The sequence below is a fragment of the Schistocerca piceifrons genome, chromosome 4, assembly GCF_021461385.2.
Source record: "Schistocerca piceifrons isolate TAMUIC-IGC-003096 chromosome 4, iqSchPice1.1, whole genome shotgun sequence".
NCBI classification, from domain to species: Eukaryota; Metazoa; Arthropoda; class Insecta; order Orthoptera; family Acrididae; genus Schistocerca; species Schistocerca piceifrons.
Genome location: NC_060141.1, coordinates 817,493,574 through 817,516,322, shown reverse-complemented (window position 1 = coordinate 817,516,322; position 22,749 = coordinate 817,493,574). Strand labels below are relative to the sequence as shown.

The 22,749-nt window shown below is 41.4% G+C and overlaps 1 protein-coding gene across 6 annotated transcripts in view; it reads left to right on the top strand.

Moving 5' to 3' along the window:
• Positions 1 to 22,749, top strand: part of LOC124795360 (peroxisomal acyl-coenzyme A oxidase 3-like) — a 251,233-nt gene that overhangs the window by 49,144 nt on the left and 179,340 nt on the right. For 3 of the 6 annotated variants that reach the window (XM_047259357.1, XM_047259358.1, XM_047259362.1), the window contains exons 2-3: positions 15,247 to 15,391; positions 17,138 to 17,296. In XM_047259357.1, coding sequence (XP_047115313.1) covers positions 15,269 to 15,391; positions 17,138 to 17,296 — 282 coding nt within the window. In that variant the 5' untranslated portion in view covers positions 15,247 to 15,268. The remainder of the gene's footprint in view (positions 1 to 15,246; positions 15,392 to 17,137; positions 17,297 to 22,749) is intronic. The other 3 variants (XM_047259359.1, XM_047259360.1, XM_047259361.1) reach the window with 2 other exon arrangements.

Sequence of the window (22,749 nt, the reverse complement as noted above, 5' to 3'; positions counted from 1 at the left end):
AATGCTACCATACCGCTTTTACTGTGAGGGAGCTAGATCTTGCTTTCACTTCACCCTGATCTTACTCCCCATGGCCGGGTGATGTTCACGTTGAGATGTTGTTGTATTTTGCTCTTGTGGGCAAGCACTTCCTCCTTGTATGTACAATCACATTTGGGCAGATGACACATTTCCCAGATGCTGGTGTGAAGCAGCTGCCATACCCATACCTAAGTTCGGTAAGGACAAACACCTTACTTCTAGCTACCACTCAGTGGCTCAAATCTTGCAATCTGCTAACCACTACACAATGTAGATTTCGAGCATGCTGTTCTGCGGTTGCCCATCTAGTCACTTTGTCAACCCATGTTGTTGTTGTTGTTGTCTTCAGTCCTGAGACTGGTTTGATGCAGCTCTCCATGCTACTCTCTCCTGTGCAAGCTTCTTCATCTCGCAGTACCTACTGCAACCTACATCCTTCTGAATCTGCTTAGTGTATTCATCTCTTGGTCTCCCTCTTCAATTTTTACCCCCCACGCTGCCCTCCGATGCTAAATTTGTGATCCCTTGATGCCTCAGAACATGTCCTACCAACTGGTCCCTTCTTCTTGTCAAGTTGTGCCACAAACTCCTCTTCTCCCCAATTCTATTCAATACCTCCTCATTAGTTATGTGATCCACCCATCTAATCTTCAGCATTCTTCTGTAGCACCACATTTCGAAAGCTTCTATTCTCTTCTTGTCCAAACTATTTATCGTCCATGTCCATGTTTCACACCCATGTAATGAATGATTTTCTGTTGAAATACCCGACTGTGGCCACGTTTTTTGATTTGAAGAAAGACCGTGATACCTGCTGGGGGACTAGTATCCTCTGTACTCTATACACAAGGGGCTTCTGAGGCCACAGACCACATTTCAAAACATGGCCTTGTCAGACACCTTTATCCAGGAAAATGGGGTGCTTCAATGTTGTGTCCTGACCATCATCCACTTTGCTATGGTCATTAATTCTATTATGGCCTATCTTCCACTAGGCATTTCAGGTTGCCTTTTCATCGATGACTTTGTGATCTGCTGCAATTCTTCATGGACTTGCCTCCTTGAACAATGTCTTCAGTAATGTCTCGGTGGTGTTCACTTGTGCAGCACTCACAATGTCTTTTGCTTTTCCACTGACAAAACTGTTTGTATGAATTTCTGGTGGTGCAGTGTCTTTATGTCTTGGGCCTGTTGTTCTTCTGTTCACTGAAACTACAGAATTCCATGGGCTCATTCTTAATACCAAACATTCTCTGCTCCCAATCCACCAATGTCGTGTGTGTTCTAAATGGCACTTTCCAGGGTGTGTATCAGACCACCCTCCCCCATTTGTACCAGTCCCTTGTCCTTTTGAAACTAGACTATGGGTGTTTCGTTTGTGCATCTGTATGTCCGTCCATCTCGCACCATCTTAATACAATCCACAATCGTGGAATCTGTTTGGTCACTGGTGTCTTTTACACTAGCTCGGTTGACAGTCTCTATACAGAGGCTGCACAACTACCACTGTTTCCCAGTGTGATTTCCTCCTCAGTGGATACTCAAGTCCTTTGTGTTCCTTACCCAACCACCCATACTGTGCCTCCTTCTTTGCTGACTTCCTAGACTGCCAGTATGGGGCATGTCCTCCTTGTCTGTTACCTCTCAGAGCTCTCTTTCAGCTATTGCTTCAGCAGTTTAACTTCACACTACCGCCATATTCCCAGTGAGTGCAAACCCATTATCACCTTGGCTTTGTCAACAGCCCATATTCATCTTTCATCTTGGACTTGATTCGCTTCATAAGGAAACTACTCCAGATTCTATCTACTGCCATAAGTTTCTCAACCTTAGCATGCAAGTTAGTGATAGCACCTTTGTGTACACTGATGGCTCTAACACTGACCGTGGTTTCACTTGTGACTTCATTGTTGTCACTGACTATTTCCAGTATCATCTTCAGGAACACTGCTCAATATTTACAGCAGAGCTCTTTGCCCTCTACCGGGCCACAAAATACAAATGGCAACACAGACTTTTTAATTTTGTCATATGCTCAAATTCTCTTATCTACATCTACATCTACATTTATACTCCACAAGCCACCCAACAGTGTGTGGCGGAGGGCACTTTACGTGCCACTGTCACTACCTCCCTTTTCTGTTCCAGTCGCGTATGGTTTGCGGGAAGAACGACTGTTGGAAAGCCTCCATGCGCGCTCAAATCTCTCTAATTTTACATTCGTGATCTCCTCGGGAGGTATAAGTAGGGGGAAAGGGGGAAGCAATATATTCGATACCTCATCCAGAAACGCACCCTCTCGAAACCTGGTGAGCAAGCTACACTGCGATGCAGAGCACCTCTCTTGCAGAGTCTGCCACTTGAGTTTGCTAAACATCTCCATAACGCTATCACGGTTACCAAATAACCCTGTGACGAAACGCACTGCTCTTCTTTGGATCTTCTCTATCTCCTCCGTCAACCCGATCTGGTACGGATCCCACACTGATGAGCAATACTCAAGTATAGGTCGAACGAGTGTTTTGTAAGCCACCTCTTTTGTTGATGGACTACATTTTCGAAGGACTCTCCCAATGAATCTCAACCTGGTACCCGCCTTACCAACAATTAATTTTATATGATCATTCCACTTCAAATCATTCCGTTCGCATACTCCCAGATATTTTACAGAAGTAACTGCTACCAGTGTTTGTTCCGCTATCATATAATCATACAATAAAGGGTCCTTCTTTCTATGTATTCACAATACAATACATTTGTCTATGTTAAGGGTCAGTTGCCACTCCCTGCACCAAGTGCCTATCCGCTGTAGATCTTCCTGCATTTTGCTAGTGCCATTCATATCCTCTGTGTCCTGTAGCTGTACCCAATTGACTCCACAGTGCAATGGGTCCAAGAAAGCTTCCACTTGCTCACTCTTGAGGGAGCTGCTGAGTTTTTTATGTGGGTGCTGGTGCTTCTCCCAAGGCTACAGTCCTACTACCTCAGCCGGCTAGCTCTTCATTCCCCATTCCCTTCCAATGATTTCTGTGTTCTGTCTGTCAGTTGGTGGTGTCACTTTGGCATCACCACTGGTCTTCTCTTCATGGGAACTAGCTCCAGGGAGTTAAACCTCTCCCAGTGACTTTGTTGACCATCTCTTGGCCCTCTTGCCACTAGGACATCATTTTACACTGCTGGCCATTAAAATTGCTACACCAAGAAGAAATGCGTATGATAAATGGCTATTCATTGGACAAATATATTATACTAGAATTGAAACATGATTACATTTTCACGCAATTTGGGTGCATAGATCTTGAGAAATCAGCACCCTGAACAACCACCTCTGGCCGTAATAAAGGCCTTGATACGCCTGGGCATTGAGTCAAACAGAGCTTGGATGGAGTGTACAGGTACAACTGCCCATGCAGCTTCAACACAATACCACAGTTCATCAATAATAGTGACTAGCGTATTGTGATGAGCCAGTTGCTCGGCCACCATTGACCAGACATTTTCAATTGCTGAGAGATCTGGAGAAAGCGCTGCAGCAGTAAAATATCTTCTGTATCCAGAAAGGCCAGCACAGGACCTGCAACATGCAGTCGTGTAATATCCTGCTGAAATGTAGGGTTTCGCAGGGATCGAATGAAGGGTAGATCCACGGGTTGTAACACATTTGAAATGTAATGTCCACTGTTCAAAGTGACGTTAATGTGAACAAGAGGTGACCGAGACGTCTAACCGATGGCACCCCATACCATCACGCCGGGTGATATGGCAATATGGTGATGACGCATACATGCTTCCAGTGTGAGTTCACCGTGATGTCGCCAAACACGGATGCGACCATCATGATACTGTAAACAGAACCTGGATTCATCCGAAAAAATGACGTTTTGCCATTTGTGCACCCAGGTTCGTCATTGAGTACACCATCGCAGGTGCTCCTACTGTGATGCAGCATCAATGGTAACCGCAGCCATGGTCTCCGAGCTGGTAGTCCATGCTGCTGCAAACATTGTCGAACTGTTAGTGAAGATGGTTGTTGTCTCGCAAACGATCCCATCTGTTGACTCAGGGATCGAGACTTGGCTGCACGATCCGTTACAGCCATGCAGATAAGATACCTGTCATCTCGACTGCTAGTGATACGAGGCCATTGGGATCTAGCACAGCATTCTGTATTACCCTCCTGAACCCACTGATTCCATATTCTGCTAACAGTCATTGGATCTCAAGCAACGCGAGCAGCAATGTCACGATACGATAAACCACAATTGCGATAGGCTACAATCCGACCTTTATCAAAGTCAGAAACTTGATGATATGCATTTCTCCTCCTTACACGAGGCTTCACAACAACATTTCACGAGGCAATGCCGGTCAACTGCAGTTTGTGTATGAGAAATCGGTTGGAAACTTTCCTCATGTCAGCATGTTGTAGATTTCACCATCAGTGCCAATCTTGTGTGAATGCTCTGAAAAGCTAATCATTTGCATGTCACAGCATCTTCTTCCTGTTGGTTAAATTTCACATCTGTAGCATGTCATCTTTGTGGTGTAGCAATTTTAATGGCCAGTAGTGTAGTTAGTTTATGTATTGGGCACTATTATTTAAGCCATTGTCATTTTTTAGGTGGTGACCCCTCACCACTATGTGCTCATTGTCATCAACCTTTGACAGTTTGCCGTTTCCTGGCTGAATGCCCTTTTTTTTAACCGCTTATGTTCTAGTGTCTACTTGCCATCTGAGTTATTGGCCATGTTATCGAATGACACACAGGCAGTCAACCACGTTTTATCTTTTATCCATCGTAGCAATATGACAAAGGACATTTAGGGCTGATTGTATAAACATTGCTGTGTGGAGATAAAATTGATGTTAGATCGGGAAGAGAACTATGTTTAGGACTCAGCTCTATTGTATCATGCTGAACTTGGATCCACCAAAGCAGTTTCAGATTTGATCTTAGATAGCACATAACGTGCTTGGCAACATGGCTAAAATCGGGGCTATCAATATGATTACTGCACTTTGACTGCAGATATTTATTGTACATCGTAGATTTGCAGTATTTATTATTGTAGATGTCGTGATATGACCATAGGAGCAAGTGAACAGAAAACAGAGCAGTCGCCATACTTTTCTCAATATGAGAAAGATTTGCTGCTGGAAATTGAGTTGGGATGGTATAAAGATGTAATACAGTGCAAAAAGAAATGGATAAAGTCACTGGGGCCAACAAGGCAAAGGCATGGCGAGAAGTTGCTGTTGACTTTAATTCTCTCATAAGGCTGATACCTTATGGACATCTCTGCAAGCTGTTGTTATGTCTGCTTTAAACGGATAACCAACCACTATTTGACAGGTTCCTGAGGTGTAAAATTTTAGGGTTAACAGCAAGATGCACACTGGAGTGAGCAGTTGGTTTCTTTTGTTGGTTTCATCAGATAATCTCTAAGCCTTAGTACTAATTGCTCAACAGTACCTTTCTCAAAATGAAACAGCTCAAGTGATGTGTTATTTAACTCCAAGAGTGGGTTCACCCTTTCACGGATTGTGTGGGGAGGTTGTTCGATCTCATCATGATCATCCTCTGTGAACACACCTGTATACATTGAAGTGCCAAAGAAACCGATAAACCTCCCTAATATCATGTAGGTCCCCTGCGAGCATGCAGAAGTGCTGCAACATGATGTGTGGCATGGACTCAACTAATGTCTGAAGTAGTGCTGGTGGGAACTGACACCATGAATTGTACTGGGCTGTCCATAAATCTGAAAGAGCACAATGGGGTGGAGATCTATTCTGAACAGCACGTCGCAAAGCATCCGAGATATTCTCAGTAATGTACGTGTCTGGGGAGTCTAGCGGCCAGTGGAAGTGTTTAAACTCAGCAGAGTGTTCCTGGAGCCACTCTGTAGCAATTATGGATGTGTGAGAGGTTGCATTGTCCTGCTGGAATTGCCCTAGTCCGTCGGAATGTACTATGGACATTAATGGATGTAGGTAATCAGACAGGATGCTTGCGTATGTGTCACTTGTCAGAGTCATATCTAGACATATGAGGGATCCCATCACTCCAACTGCACATGCCTCACACTATTACAGAGCCTCCACCAGCTTGAACAGTTCCCTGCTGACATGCAGTGTCCATGGATTCATGAGGTTGTGTCCACACCCATGCACATCCATCTGCTCGATACAATTTGAAATCAGACTCGTCCGACCAGTCAACGTGTTTCCAGTCATCAACAGCCCAATGTTGAGCACAGGTAAGGCATAAAGCTTTGTGTTGTGCAGTCATCAAGGGTACACGAGTGGGCCTTTGGCTCTGAAAGCCCTTATTGATGATGTTTCATTGAATGGTTCACATTCTGACACTTATTGATGGCCGAGAATTGAAATCTGCAGCAATTTATGGTAGGGTTGCTCTTCTGTCACAGTGAATGATTGTTGTTGGTCCCATTCTTGCAGAATGTCAAAGATTTAATGTTTTACCAGATTCCTGATATTCATGGTACACTTGTGAAATGGTTGTATGGGAAAATCCCTACTTCATTGCTACCTCAGAGATGCTATGTCCCATCGCTTGTGCGCTGACTATAACACCATGTTCAAACTCTCTTAAATCTTCATAACCTGCTATTGTAGCTGCAGTAACTGATCTAACAGATGTACCAGACACTTGTCGTCTTACATATGTGTTGCTGACTGCAGTGCCGTATTCTGCCTGGTTACATATCTCTGTATTTGAATGCGCATGTCTGTTCCAGTTTCTCTGGTGCTTCAGTGTATAATATGCAATACAACGAGAGGCAGGACAACAGATCACAGACCCAAATAACATCTCTGTTGATTTAAATAAGAGGCTGATTCATAGCAGAGACAACTGAGTCAGAGAGCTCAGCAAAACAATCAAGGTGGCAAGTTGAGATAGCAACTTGCTTAAAGTTTAATGATATGACATTTTCACTTACTTCCCCATCTGGAACTAAGAAAATAATGAAGCTCTTCCAAAATCAAAAGTTCATACACAGTTTTGGAGGAAATTCAATACAATTTATTGCTGATTACTGGTTTCAACTGTTAAGATTGTCATTATCTGATCTGTAAAGTGACGTGTGTACATAGGGTACATGTACAATCATTATTTATATTTGCCATTACAAATGAAGAAAAGGAAATTCAGTGTTTTCCTGCCTTTAAAAAATTTATTGTTGTAACTGCTGTTCTGTTAAATAGCACATTCTACACATGTTTGTATAAAAAAAAAAAATCGCTTTTGTCACAAATGAAAACAATGCTGTTAAAAAGCACCTTGTGTAGCTGGGGATTTCCACAACCTAACAATCCACTGATTCTTATTAAATGGTGAATTGCATAACAGTACACATTTCTGCACTTGTTTACGTTTACGTGGTGAGTTAAGTGCATCATGGAGCCACATTCTGTGAAGTACACAGTTTAACTGACTGACAATAAGGCATAGATTGCAGACACTTGATGGCTCTTACATAGGTATCAGAAAACCAGAGCATACTTTTCTTTTCATTTCTTTTAAAATTACTAATATCTTTGAGAGTAAATCCTTAACATATGGGAACTATATGTAACACGTTTTATACAATTCTACAAAATGTTTTTATTTACAGTATTCTTAATAGATACTGTAGGATTTTAGTATTTGTTTTGTTATATTACTGTATATATGCAATTTTTACTAAAATGTATACATATGTACAGCTGGGATGCATGATCCACTGAAACAAGATATAACAAATGCATGTCCCCAGTATTGTTTCTTACACTTATGTGACTTGTGGTACAGGATCCAATTTACCAATTCTTCAACTAAATTGTAGCTTAAAATTTTGTGCCCACATTCCAGCACAACATGTGTTTCATGATTCTGTCATTATGTCACATAGACTTACTTATACATTTTAAATCTCCTGCTTAGACTATTTCAAGTCATCTGTGTAACAAAGTAGAAAAATGCCTTATTATCTTATGATTCACAATGTTGGTTGTTATAACTTCAAGTTGAACAAATATATTTCAAGGAAGATGCAATACATGAAAGTCATGGATCAAGTAAACACAGAAAGACATGTGTACACTTTAAAAGTCAAATCATAACTGAGTCCGAGTCTAGCAGCCGCTGGCTGGCTGGCCGCTTAGGTGGTGCTGCTGCTGCATAGCTGGCAGACAGCGCCACATGTAGAGGATACACGTAACTGCTCGGCGGCACTTTGAAAGATCGGTGAGTCACAACACTTTTCCCACCTTTGAAGTTTTTGCACAGGTCTTGATGGAGGTGGCCTATAGATTGCTAACGTCCATATGTGTTGTTTGACTGGCCGTGAAGTCTCGAGGAGGAGGCTTTCTGTATGGACCGAAGTGTCCCCTATGATAACAGGTCGAGATCACAGGAGACATGGGGGTCGAATCTGCTGGGGCCCCATGCACCAATTTGCCCATTGCGGTAAGTCTGGTTGTTATAACAGGAGACATGGGCGATGTATCTGTGTCCATAGGAGAAGGAGGCGAGTAGAGTTGCTCCAACAGATGATGGTCATTTGAGTTCATGTGCTGGCACAGATATGTTAGTGAGAGGACTGCGTTGTGAGTAATGAGAGATTCCAGTATCCCGAGTGTCAGGTAGAGCCGAAGGTGGTGTAGTGGCATCCGGAACATGTGTTACCAGCACACAAGGCCGAAGCTGGTCCGAATGATGCACTGCAACACCCGTGTCCATCTGGATTTCACACAGGTGTAGGCCACGGTGTTGTAAGATGCGGCCAGGACTCCATTTTGGCCGCCCGCCATATCCCCGTACCCATACAAGGTCCTTGGCAGTGAACCGGCAAAGCGAAGGCACCTGTGGCCGTGAGGTGGAAAGCCGCAGAAGATGAAGTAGCGTGCGGGGCAGTCAGCCATGTAAGAGCTGAGCCGGGCTGTGGTCACCCATGGGGGTGAAACGGTAAGAAGTCAGAAATTGGAGAAGCGCATCATCAGCAGCAGAAGGAGTCAGGAGTTTCGTCATCTGAGCCTTAAATGTGCGGACCAGTCGTTCAGCCTCACCATTTGACTGTGGATGGAACAGAGGGGCCGTGACATGGATGATGCTGTGACGGGCACAAAAATCCGCAAAATCGGAAGAGGCAAATTGCGAACCATTATCAGTAACAAGAGTTTGGGAAGGCCTTCCAAAGAGAAAATGTGAGCTAGATCATTGGTGGTTGCTGCGGTGGTAGGCGACATGCAACAGACAATGAAAGGAAAGTTAGAGTAGGCGTCAATTACGAGGAGCCAATAAGTACCTAAAAAAGGTCCCGCGAAGTCAGCATGAATGCGCTCCCAGGGCTTCTCAGGCGAAGGCCACGGTGACAAAGATGACTTCGGGGCAGCGGCCTGTGACGCACAAGGGCCGCAGGCAGCGACCATGTGTGCTATTTCAGAGTCGACGCCAGGCCAGTACACATGACGGCGCGCCAGAGATTTTGTGCGAGACACACCCCAGTGCCCCTGGTGAAGGAGGCGCAAGACCAAAGCACGCAAAGATGCAGGTACCACAACACGTGCCAAAGCATTGTAAGTGGAGAGGAGGATAACACCATCCCTAGCCGTGAGGCGGTAGCGCAAAGTGTAGTAGTTCCGCAACGGATCAGAAGTCTTAGCGGATGGACGATCTGGCCAACCCTTCTGAATACAGCGTAAAAACCCAGGAGAGGGTAGGGTCAGAACCCGTAGCAGCCGCCAGCTGGTGCCTGGTGATGGGGAACTCGTCCACAACCCACTGCTCGGCAACATCCAGGTGGAAACACAAAAGTTCGGCCGTATCGAATGCCAGATCAGGACCCATGGGAAGGCAAGTCAGTGCATCAGCATTCGCACGTTGAGCCGTTGGCCAGAAATGAATCTCATAATTGAAACGAGACAAGTAAAGAGCCCAATGCTGGAGGCGGTGTGCAGCCTTGTCGGGAAGTGACGTTGATGGATGAAACAAGGAAACAAGTGGTTTGTGATACGTAACAAGATGAAATTTGGATCCATAGAGAAAAACACCAAACTTATGAAGAGCATAAATAATGGCAAAAGCTTCTTTTTCAATTTGAGAATACTTTTGTTGGGCATCCGTGAGCGTTTTGGAGGCATAAGCAATGGGTTGTTGAGAACCGTCAGAAAAACGGTGCGCAAGGACTGCACTGGCCCCGTATTGAGAGGCGTCTGTGGCAAGAACAAGATGTTGGCCAGGTCGATAAGTACCCAGGCATGGGGCCTGTTTCAGCATAGTCTTCAATTTCTGGAAAGCCGCATTGCAAGACGTGGACCAGTGAAAAGGCACGTTTTTATGCAACAGGTGATGTAACGGCTGAGCCACCGAAGCAGCAGACGGTAAAAACTTGTGATAGTTTGCTAATTTCCCCAAGAAGGCCTGCAGTTCCTTAACAGATGTAGGGCAAGGAAGGGCATCGATTCCAGCAACAGTTTGCTGAAGCGGACGAATACCATCCCAAGAGAGTTTAAACCCCAAGAACGTGATAGATGCCTGAAAAAATTTTGATTTCTGAAGATTACACTTAAGACCGGCAGTCTGTAAGACATGAAAAAGTGTGTGGAGATTTTGAAGATGTTCGTCAGTGGTGGAGTCAGTGACAACAATGTCATCCTGGTAATTTATACACCCAGGAACAGTGAGCAATAATTGTTCCAAGAATCGCAGAAAGAGAGCAAGGGTGCTGGCAACCCCGAATGGCAATCGTTGGTATTGATAGAGGCTGAAAGGCATGTTAAGGACCAGAAACTGCTGGGAAGCAGCGTCGAGAGGAAGTTGATGATAAGCTTCTGACAGGTCAAGTTTAGAAAAATACTGCCCTCCAGCAAGTTTAGTGAACAATTCTTCAGGTCGAGGCATAGGGTGAGTGTTGATAAGGAATTGAGCATTTACAGTGGCTTTGAAATTGCCACAGAGACAAATATAACCATTTGGCTTAGCAACGACAATGACAGGAGAGGACCACTCACTGGAAGTGACAGGAAGCAAGACCCCTGAAGCAGTGAGACGATCCAGCTCCCATTTGACCTGATCACAAAGGGCCACAGGAATGGGCTGAGCCCAAAAAAACTTAGGCCGAGCAGTGGGTTTGAGTGTGATATGAGCTTCAAAGTCGTTTGCATGGCCTAACACAGGAGAAAAAAGAGACAAAAATGTTGTCGACAAGGAGTCCAATTGAGCATAACGAATAGCATCAGAGATGATATTGACAGAGTCATCTATGGTGAACCCAAAAACGCGAAAGGCATTGAAACCATAAAGATTCTCCACGTTACTATGGTCGACCACAAATATGTGAACAGTGCAAACGACAGATTTGTAAGATACCTCAGCATCAAAGTGTCCCAAGAGAGAAATCTTCTGTTTATTGTAAGTCCGCAATTGCCTAGTGACAGGTGACGGGATTGGAGAACCCAACTGCAGATACGTCTGAGAATTGATGATAGTGGCAGCAGAACCAGTATCCACCTGCATGCGAACATCTCGACCAAGTATTTGGACAGTGAGGAATAATTTCCCTGAAAGGGAAGAAGTACAATTGACAGACAACACAGAATCAGAATCAGTGTCATGTTCATGAACATCATGTATGTGGTCGGATTTGCAAATGGATGACACATGACCCATTTTTTTTGCAATTTTGACACGCGGCCCAACGTTGTGGACAATCTTCTTATGAATGCTTCGTAAAACACCATGGACATGAAGGAAGTTGCCGTGGGTTTTGCTGCAGTTTCTTAGAGGTTTGTTTACGGTTAGGCCGAGGCTGTGATTGGGAACGTACTGCGACCACGTCGGATGGCGGGGACACGCCACATGCTTCGTCAACATCACACAGACGTTTTATTTCCCCGACGTCACACCATGCCTCTATTTGCGCTCCTGCGGCGCGAGAAATTTCAAAAGACTGAGCAATGCAAAGGACTTCATCTAGAGCCGGATTTGCAAACTGAAGGGCACGTTGCCTAACTTCTTTGTCGGGTGCCGATCGGATAATAGCATCCCGTACCATGGAATCAGTGTAGGATTCTTTGTGAACTTCAGTAACAAATTGACACTTTCTACTGAAGCCGTGAAGTTCAGCAGCCCAAGTGCAATAGGATTGATTCGGTTGTTTTTGACAATGAGAAAAGGCAACATGAGAGGCTAACACATGCGTTTGCTTTTGAAAATAGACGGACAGAAGTGAGCACATTTCAACAAAGGACAAAGACGCAGGATCTTTCAAAGGAGCCAATTGCGACAACAACCGATACATTTGAGGTGAAATCCATGAAAGGAACAGAGACTTACATATTTGTTCATCTGTGACATGAAATGCCAAGAAGTGCAGTCGAAGACATTTTTCGTAATTGGACCAGTCTTCCGCTGTCTCATCATAAGGAGGAAAAGGAGGTAGAGACAACAACAAGAGATGCCCCGTATTTGATGCCGCGACGAAATCACGAATCGAATTTGTGAGATGCATTTGCTGTTCTATGAGACCTTGCAATAGTTGCTCTAAAGTAGCCATGGAAACATGTGGGTCAATGATGGAAAAGAAAAATCCCATCCTCGTCACCAATTGTTATAACTTCAAGTTAAACAAATATATTTCAAGGAAGACGCAATACATGAAAGTCACGGATGAAGTAAACAGAGTAATACGTGTGTACACTTTAACAGCCAAATCATAACTGAGTCCGAGTCTAGTGGTCACTGGCTGGCTGCTGCTGCATGGCTGGCAGACAGCACCGCATGTAGAGGACGTGCGTAACTGTGTGGCAGCACTTTGAAAGATTGGCGAGTCACAACATTGGTAAGACATAAAAAAGATGTTAAATAATGGTTGACCTTATGTACTGATTATGTGATGTTTGTGATATAATCCTGTTTGTCTTGTTTGTACTGTAACAGAAGAATTTGTATATTTAGTGGTGAAAAATAACATAGCTACACCAAATGCTGCACAGTTTTTTAAAGCACAGTTTAATAATTCTTATCTATAACAGCTCTACATGGATGCCAGTGTAAAGTTGCATTAATCCTTCAGTTGCAGTTTGCTTCAGTTTCCTACATGTCACTATATAACAAATTTCTTTATTGAAATTAAATAGTATCATAGTGAATGGCTAGGCTGCAATATTTGTTAGCCTATAGTACTCATAAGAGACAGTGCAACAAAGTCATAACAGTATAGTTATGTACCCCCCACTTTAGATAACCATGCCATATATATTGTCACCAATTGTGTCCATCCTATCAGCCCCCTGTCCCTGCCTTGGTTATTCTCTTCTTCCACCTCTTCTCCTTACCTCATCCCCCATCCCACCCTTTACTTAGGTATGAACACTGAAATTTCCAGTTTGCAGTGCTCAGGCTATTAGTATATACCCCCCACACCACCTGTCCCTGCTCACCACTTTCCCTTCACCGCCTTCCAGACAGCTCCAACATGTCACGACTCTGTCATGTTTTACTGGTCTTGTGGGAGTATTGGGTATCATGCAGAAAAAAATCAGTGATGTATGAATCACTAACATCGATATAGTAATATAATGTTGTTGTTGTGGTCTTCAGTCCTGAGACTGGTTTGATGCAGCTCTCCATGCTACTCTATCCTGTGCAAGCTTCTTCATCTCCCATTATCTACTGCAACCTACATCCTTCTGAATCTGTTTAGTGTATTCACCTCTTGGTCTGCCTCTACACTTCCCTCCAACACTAAATTGGTGATCCCTAGCATTTGCAATAGAATACTGAAGAGTTATTGTCAACATGTATCATTGTTTTTGAAATACGTAGTTCATGACCAAGTCAGAGTATTTTACCTATTTTACCAGAGAGATTAAAGAATGCAGTGTTTAAACCCTTTCATAAGGAGTTTTGTCAATAATTACCATTAGAAAATATGAGAGTAGTGTTCTACCTCAGGAACAATGATATGCTTAGCAAGTCGCAGTTTGGAATTCAGAATGCTTGATAGTTTACATAAATAATGGAAAGTCCAGGTAGAATTATCAACAATGTAGGAAAAGACAGGTTGCTACTTACCGTTAGGTGGCAGAGAGGCACAATTAAAAGATACTTGCATAAAACTTCTGATCACAGCCTTCATCACAAAAAGAGAGACACTCATCATTCACACACTCACGCAGGCACATCTCATGCACACAGGACTCCCAACTCCAGCATTTTGGGCTGGGATGTCCAAGATGCTGCACTTGGCAGTCATGTGTGGATGAGGTGTGCTTTCTTGTGTATATGAAAACACATTTTAGACCTTCTTAAGCAACTCAGTTTAGCCACTTTTGCATTTGGTGTTGTGGCATTCACCAAATAATAATTTACTGTACCATACTTTCCTTATATTTCCAGTCAACATTGCTATATGAAGCACATATATAGGAAATAAACTTTTCTTGGCACAAAAGTGTGCCATAAGAATACTATGTGATGTGCACACACAATCATCTTGTAGACTATTGCTTGGCAAGTAGGTACCAACATTTTATGCACAGTATTGTCTCCCATGAAAGTTTTTATGAATAGTCCCAGTTCAGGTGAAATAATGACATTTATACAAAATACTGGATGAAAAAAATTACTATTCTCATCTTTTATTGAAATTAATCTAAGCTCAAAAAGGGGTGAATAATGCTGCCAAAATGATACTTAATGCCTAAGCAAAGCCAGACTTGAAAATTACTTAAAAAGAAGAAGCTCCGCACAGGGTAGTTGAAACAATTACTCTGTACTCTTTAAAAACTATGTGATTGACGTTTTTGTATGTAAAACAATCTGTGAACATCATTTTGTGATCTTGGAGGTGGCTCTTCATGAAGTGTTTTCAAATTACTTGTCAAGGGAAGAATATTATTGTGGAGCCTGCAAAGAGTGGTTTGTGAGGGCACACCAAACAACTTGAGAAAAAGTACTTCGAGAAGATGTATCAGAGAGAGAGAGAGAGAATGACAGATGAGTTAATAAACAAAGTAAAAAAGAATCTTATATTATAAAATTGGTGAACCCTGGGCTCTGTAATAGCACTCCCATCTCATGATAATCTTACGTTATTGGCTGGTACAGTTATTCTTCATTTTCTGTGCTGTTTTTGAAGTATCCAGATTTTGCAACCTGTTTGAGATTCAATTGAAATGAGTTTGTTTAAATGAACTGGTGACCTGCATCTTTTCAGGATTCATATATAGGAAGTCAGAATGGCAGCAGAATTATTGCCTGATTTCCTGCCCAGCCCTCTAGATAAATACCGTAGAGCATCTACTTTTAACTGGAAGTCTATGAGGCTACTCCTAGAAGATCCTGAAATGTTGGAATACAAGGTAATTTGTCTGGTCTAAAATACCATTTGTGATAATTAAATTGATGAATAAAATTGTAGTCTTTTTGCTTGTGACTGCATTAATGTGTTTCCAGGAAATCCTTTACCATTTACATGAAATTTTTTCACAGTTGTGAATATGTACAACTGTCAGCTGTGTAGTAGAACAAAGACAATGAACATTTTTTCTGAACCAGGACTCGAACCTGGATTTCCCACTTATCATGATCAGTGAAAAACCTGGGTTTGAGTCATAGACTGGTACAATTTTTCATTGTTGTCATTTCATTACACAGCTGTTGGTTGCCCATATTTGCAAATGTGAATAAATTTCATGTATTTCATAACAACTGTAGTTGCTGCAGTGCCCATTCCTTTGGACATGCATACATTGCACTTCTGAACAACAAAGGCACTGTAATGTTGTATCTTAACCATTTTTTTTCATCATGAGGTGTTTGGTACACTGTACTTGTATATGTGCCATTACTTGTGCAGATATGAGGAAATGGCATGTCAAATAGAGAGAACAATATGTCTCAGCAACATGTTCTTATTTTTTGGTTTGTTAGAGATGTAAAGACTTTCAGAGGCCGTTCACAAATTCTGTGCGAAATTGAATCAAATGTTTCTTTTGTTTCATTGAGCACCAGTTCAGTATGAGCAATTTGTTACATTCACAGACTGTTTCTCACTAGTGAAGGGAAAGAAGAAAAATTAGGCTTTAGTATCTCATCAGTGCCGTTAGAAGTGGAACACAAGCCTATATTGGAGGAGGATTCAGATACATCCTTTTTAGCAGAATATTACCTGCATTTGTCTTAAACTATTAAGGGAATTTGTGGAAAATCTAATTTCATATGGCTGGGAGCGGTTCTGGTCCTCTGTTTTCCATGTACAAGTGCAGTGTCTTACCATTGCTCCAGGTGGCTGGGACTAATGAAGGTCTTATGAATACAGTAATTCATTCCATTATGGTTTGTGTAAATGACCTAAGTAAACTGCAAAGGCCATTAATTGTGATAAGTTAATGATCACTTGAAATTTGAATGTTGTAACAAAGGATAAATCTATTAGGTAGATGCTTATAGTGAAAACAGAATTTAGCAAATGGAAATTGATTTATCACTGCATACTCAAATTGCAAATGAGAATTGGAATTGCTCAGAACTTACTAAAAATTTAACATCCTGCACAAAATTTCAGTTCTTGTATGGGACAAGTGTTAAATATTTTGTGGGATACATAAAGTGAGAGTTTTTGTAAACTGTTTCCCATTAATATAACTGCTGAGATTTTTTGTTAGCAACTTCAATGTCATATTGTAGTTGAAGGAAAGGAACAAGAATTGCTACTGTAATACAGTAGCTTGTAGGAGGGTTTTTGATATGCAATTCCACATCCTTGAGCACTTCATAACCTCATCTTCTCAAGCTTCCACTTTTTCTCTTCTGCATTATATCATCTTTGAGGGCACTCTTCTGGAAACAAAGATAGTTTTCAAACCTAGCTCAATGATTAGTCCAATTCAAAATTTTCAAATTTCATCAGACATAAAATTTAGAGACTATCTTAATACAGCCAAAGAGACAGGGACATGGAGGATACAAGTTATTCATTAATTTCTGTACATTGTGATGTCAAATAAAAACTTAAATCACTAACAAAGTAGACTGCAAATCTATATATCAACACAATGTAAATTTCTGAGAACAATCATCTATCACTTGTTCCTCTGAAAAAACAGATGAAAATATGGAAATTCTTTGAAGAGGATCCAGAATTTCAACATCCGAATAAGAAACTAAGTTTAGACGAGGAGCGACATTTGGCTATAAGGAGAATGTATCGATTAAAGAAACTTCAAAACTTAACAGTGGAGGAGATGATGGAAAATCCGCGTAAGGTAAGATGTTTACTACTGCAATTACTATTATGTTCTGAAGTAAGTATTAATATAGAAGTTGTTCCCAGTAACTAATGGAATCAGCTTTACATTTATAATACTTGATGTCAGTGAACTGTGTGATTAATTTTACTGTAGAAATGCTAGTTACATTTTATAAACTTTCATGTTTTACAGCTGACAATTTTGTATGATATCTTTCAGGTATCAGACGTTCACTGTCCTTATAGATTGGCTGATGTATGATATACCATCCTATTAGGACAGTGAAGGTCTTCTGCCAACAGAATAAACTCCACAAATATTTGGTGCAACCAAGTAAATCAGCTGTTGCTTAACACTGTTCATGACTTCAGCACTCTACAAACTTAGTGAAATAGAATTTATTGCACAGGTGCTGAGCCTCAGACAGTTTCATAGGTGAGGCAGCTGGGGTCAGATTAACAAAAAACTTTATCTCACCAAGATCTGGGACTGGTTCACAGACAGGCACAGTGAAAAACACTGCTAAACATTTAAGCTTTTGTTGTTATTTCCTCCTGGTCTTTCAATTGCAAAATTGGTATGCTTTATTAATATTACTGGAAGGGTGATGACATGTTCACTTGAGTCTTGAAACAAGGGAACCCATTCTTGAATATCCATCTGTACATCAGATGTCATATTCTTCATATTTAGAGGATTATATGGACTGGGAGCACATGTGGATGAATCACAGACAGTAGTGCTGATATCACGGAAAGGTAAAGGCTATGGTAATTAGTGTATGTAACAGGAGGAGCAGCTTCCCTGGATCCCACAGTATGCCAAAAAGCATGTGGTAATGGTAAGTTACACCGTCAAAATATTTTGAAACAAAAGAAACAAGAAAATAGGATCCAGATGGCGTATATCAAAAAATCTTATTCTTACATTTTATTACGAATATATGTGAATGAATTAAATATTGATACATATTAGTCTCCTGCAGTAGCGCATCTAGTGATTCATGTGAAAAGGTTTCCAACATGATTATGGTTGCACGGCAGCAATTAACAGACTTTGAACATGGAGTTGTTATTGGAGCTATATGTGAGGACACTTAATTTTGGAGTTCATTAGGGAATTCAATATTCTGAGATCCACAGTGTGAAGAGTGTGCTGAGAGTACCAAATTTCAGTCATTAGCTCTCACTACAGATAAAGCAATGGCCCATGACCTTATTTAATGACTGAGAGCAGTAGCTTTTCTTAGAGTTGTCACTGCTTATAGACAAGCAACAGTGCATGAAATAACCACTGAAATCAATGCAGGATATTACATGATCATATCCATGAGGACAGTGTGGCAAAATCTGATGTTAATGGGCTATGGCAGCAGATGACTGACACAAGTGTCTGTGCTAACACCATGACCTCACCTGAAGTGCTTCTGGGTCCATAAACATATCAGTTGGACCCTACATGACTGGAAAACCATGGCCTGGTCAGATGAATTGTGGTTTCAGTCAGTAAGAGCTGATGGTAAGGTTCAAGTGTGGTGTAGACCTCACAAAACCATGGACCTAAGTTGTCAACAATGCACTGTGCAAGCTGGTGGCGGCTCCATAATGGTGTGGGCTTTGTTTGTATGGAATGGATGGGGTTCTCTGGTCCAACTGAACCCTCAGTGACTGCAAATGGTTATGTTCAACTACCTGGAGATGATCTGCAGTCATTCATTGACTTCATGTCCCCAAGCAACAGTATCATGTCACTGGGCCACAATTGTTCACGATTGCTTTGAAGAACATTCTGCACAGTTTGAGTGAATGATTTGGTCAACCAGATCACCTAACATGAATCCCATCAAACATTTATGTGACATAATTGAGAAGTCAGTTCATGCACAATATCCTACACTGGCGACAGCTGTTTAGTTAAGGATGCCTAATAGAGGTAGCATGGCTCAATATTTCTGCAGGGGATTTCAAACAACTTGTTGAGTCCATGCCACATTGAGCAGCTGCATTACACCAGGCAAAAGGAGGTGCAATGCAATATTAGGAGGTACTCCCTCAACTTTTGTCTTCTCAGTGTACTTTATGCTCTAAGAAGACATCCACCGAGTACTGCACTTATGCTTGTATGCAAGAATGCAAATTTTGTCATTGGAACCTGAAAGGATAAAGCACTTGTACTAAAATGGATTTGATTCTCTCCAATCTCCATACAAATGTATGTTTCTAGATTGAGTAATGATCAGTTTCAAGCTTCATATAATTTGAGGTGTTTAATTCATTTACTGCATGTTACATCCATGTACATTAGATGCCAATGAAAGTGTGCCATCCCGACATCACTTAAAAAAAAATAATTAGAAAGTTAGAATCTAAGAATTACAATTATTGGAACAGTCTATTGCTGACCATAAGTACATACATGAGATGGATTAAAATATTTCTTTTCTAGAAATCCATATTTTTTCTAGACTGAATTCATTTACACCTACAATTAGAGTATTTTGGAACCTGAAAAAATTTTAAACATGCACTCATATTATAGAAGAAAAAAGGTGTTTGTTTAAGATTAGATTATGTTAGATTAGATAAACTGTTTGTTACACAGACCTACAGTTAGGAGATCCTGAAGGATGTGGAATATGACAGAAAATTCATAATATGTAAGCACTAATATGCTAAAGCTCCTTCCCCAAAAAATGTTATACTATTCCTGTCATACTCCATCTGCTCACTAAGTGAGGTAGAAATGACCATCTGTAAGTCTCTGTGCATACCAAAATCTCTCCTACATGTTTGGATGATCTTTATGTGAGGTATACAGTGACACCACATAATAGTCCCTGTCTCCTGTGACAACAGATTCCATACATCTCAACAGAATTGCAAAAATGTCATCTTTTTTTGTGAAGGTTTCCAATTTAATGTCTCCGAGCAATTCAGATATGCTGTCATATGGAAAATCCAGACTGGAATAATGACAGTATTATGAAAAGAATAGGCTGCTACTCACCACATAGTAGAGATGCTGAGTCACAGACATGATGAGAGGAGCAATCTAGTCAGTGGGGGAGTTAAAAGGAGAGAAGTAAAAAGACTGTGGGTGTGCTTGTGGAATAGGAGGCTATGGAGTGTGGACAGGGAAGGGGATAGGTGGGTGAAGGACAATGACTAATGAAGGTTGGGGTCAGAAGGGTTACGGATATATTGCAGGGAGAGTTCATACTTACTCAATTCAGAAAAGCTGGGTTGGGAGGAAGGATCTGGTTGTCACAATCTGTGAAGCAGTCATTGACCCTAATTGGGCTTGGTCTGTGAGACCCACTAGCTTTTGTGTCACTGATATATTTATAGTTGCTGACTTGACTTGAGCGCTCTGCTAGCTTCCTGTAACATCTGAGAGATAGCATTCATGTCATGAATGAGGTTTTGCCTTGTTTAATCATTGCTTGGTAGTCTTCCAAAAGTACGCGAGTCTGTCAGACCCAGCTCGACCATCTACCTTAGTAATTTCTGCCAGAGCGATCCCATTTTTATTTTGGTGTAGGTTTTTCATTGAGTTACTTTGCAAACTGTTTGTGATGTCCTAAAACCAAATTATCATGGTCAATAGTTTACAGTTTAAGATGGCATGAGAAAATCTTTCATACAGTAAAATTTACAGAATTTGATATGCTGATGAGAGTGAAGTAAATGATTCTGACATGGACCCAGACTTTGGAATGAACAGTGATCGTGACAGTAATAGTGAAATAAGTGGTGGTGAAGAGGAAGATGTTCAGCCTTCTGCCAACACTGATGCACATGCTGTTGTCAATTCAAGTACATCTCCCATAACTGGCTCAGGTATGTCAACAATGTGATTTTATAAAGGAAGGAATGGAGCAACTAAATGGAGAAAAACTTGTTTCTCACAAAGTGTTCGAAGAGGAGATCACAACATAGTTACAATGCATTTTCCTGCAAGCATTTGAGCTGTGATGGATGTACATTCACCATTAGAATTGTGGTCATTATTTTTTAGCAATCCATTGATTGATTTAGTTCTTGAATCAACCAATATCTATATTGATTCAGTTCAAAACAAATATACAAATGACCCAAATATGGCTACACCCACAAGTTTTGGTGAACTGAAGACATATTTTGGACTACTTTACTTAGCGGTAAAATGAATATCGAAGACTTTTGGAATACAGACAGGACTGGAATAGAAATCTTTTGAGCAAGTATGGTATTGAAAAGGTTCATATTTTTGACTCAATTTATCAGGCTTGACAACATCCATATGAGGGAAGAGAGAAAAGCATAAGATATCTTGCTGCCATAAGATCCATTCTTGATATGTTTCTCTCCAACTGCAATGCCTATTTTACTTTGAACAAATTGCTTCTTTCCTAAAGAGGCAGGTGCAGATTCATAATATACAGGGTGTTTCAAAAAGGTACGGCCAAACTTTCAGGAAACATTCCTCACACACAAATAAAGAAAAGATGTTATGTGGACATGTGTCCGGAAATGCTTAATTTCCATGTTAGAGCTCATTTCAGTTTCGTCCACCTATGCTCAATGGAGCACGTTATCATGATTTCATACAGGATACTCTACCTGTGCTGCTTTACAAGTACGACACAACATGTGGTTCATGCACGATGAAGCTCCTGCACATTTCAGTCGAAGTGTTCATACGCTTCCCAACAACACATTCGGTGACCGACGGATTGGTAGAGGCGGACCAATTCCGTGGCCTCCACGCTCTCCTGACCTCAATCCTCTTGACTTTCATTTATGGGGGCATTTGAAAGCTCTTGTCTACGCAACCCCGGTACCAAATGTAGAGACTCTTCGTGCTCGTATTGTGGACGGCTGTGATACAATACGCCATTCTCCAGGGCTGCATCAGCGCATCAGGGATTCCATGCGACGGACGGTGGATGCATGTATCCTCGCTAACGGAGGACATTTTGAACATTTCCTGTAACAAAGTGTTTGAAGTCATGCTGGTACATTCTGTTGCTGTGTGTTTCCATTCCATGATTAATGTGATTTGAAGAGAAGTAATAAAACGAGCTCTAACATGGAAAGTAAGCGTTTCCAGACACATGTCCACATAACATATTTTCTTTCTTTGTGTGTGAGGAATGTTTCCTGAACGTTTGGCCGTACTTTTTTGTAACACCCTGTACATCCCAAATAAACCTGCCAAGTATGGGATGAAGGTTTTCATCCTGATTTATTCTAAAACATACCATGTAAAATATTTGTAAGTCTACACAGGTGCACAACCACAAGAACTGTACCAAGTCAGTAATAAGGGAGATGATGTCATTTTGTGTCTTGTAGATCCAGTAAAATAATCTGGAAGAAATCTGACACTAGATAATTGGTTTACTTCTTACCCAATTGTCAGAAAAGTACTACAAGAAACGAATATCACTGTTGCTGGTGCATTAAAAAAAATGTGGAATTCCAGTT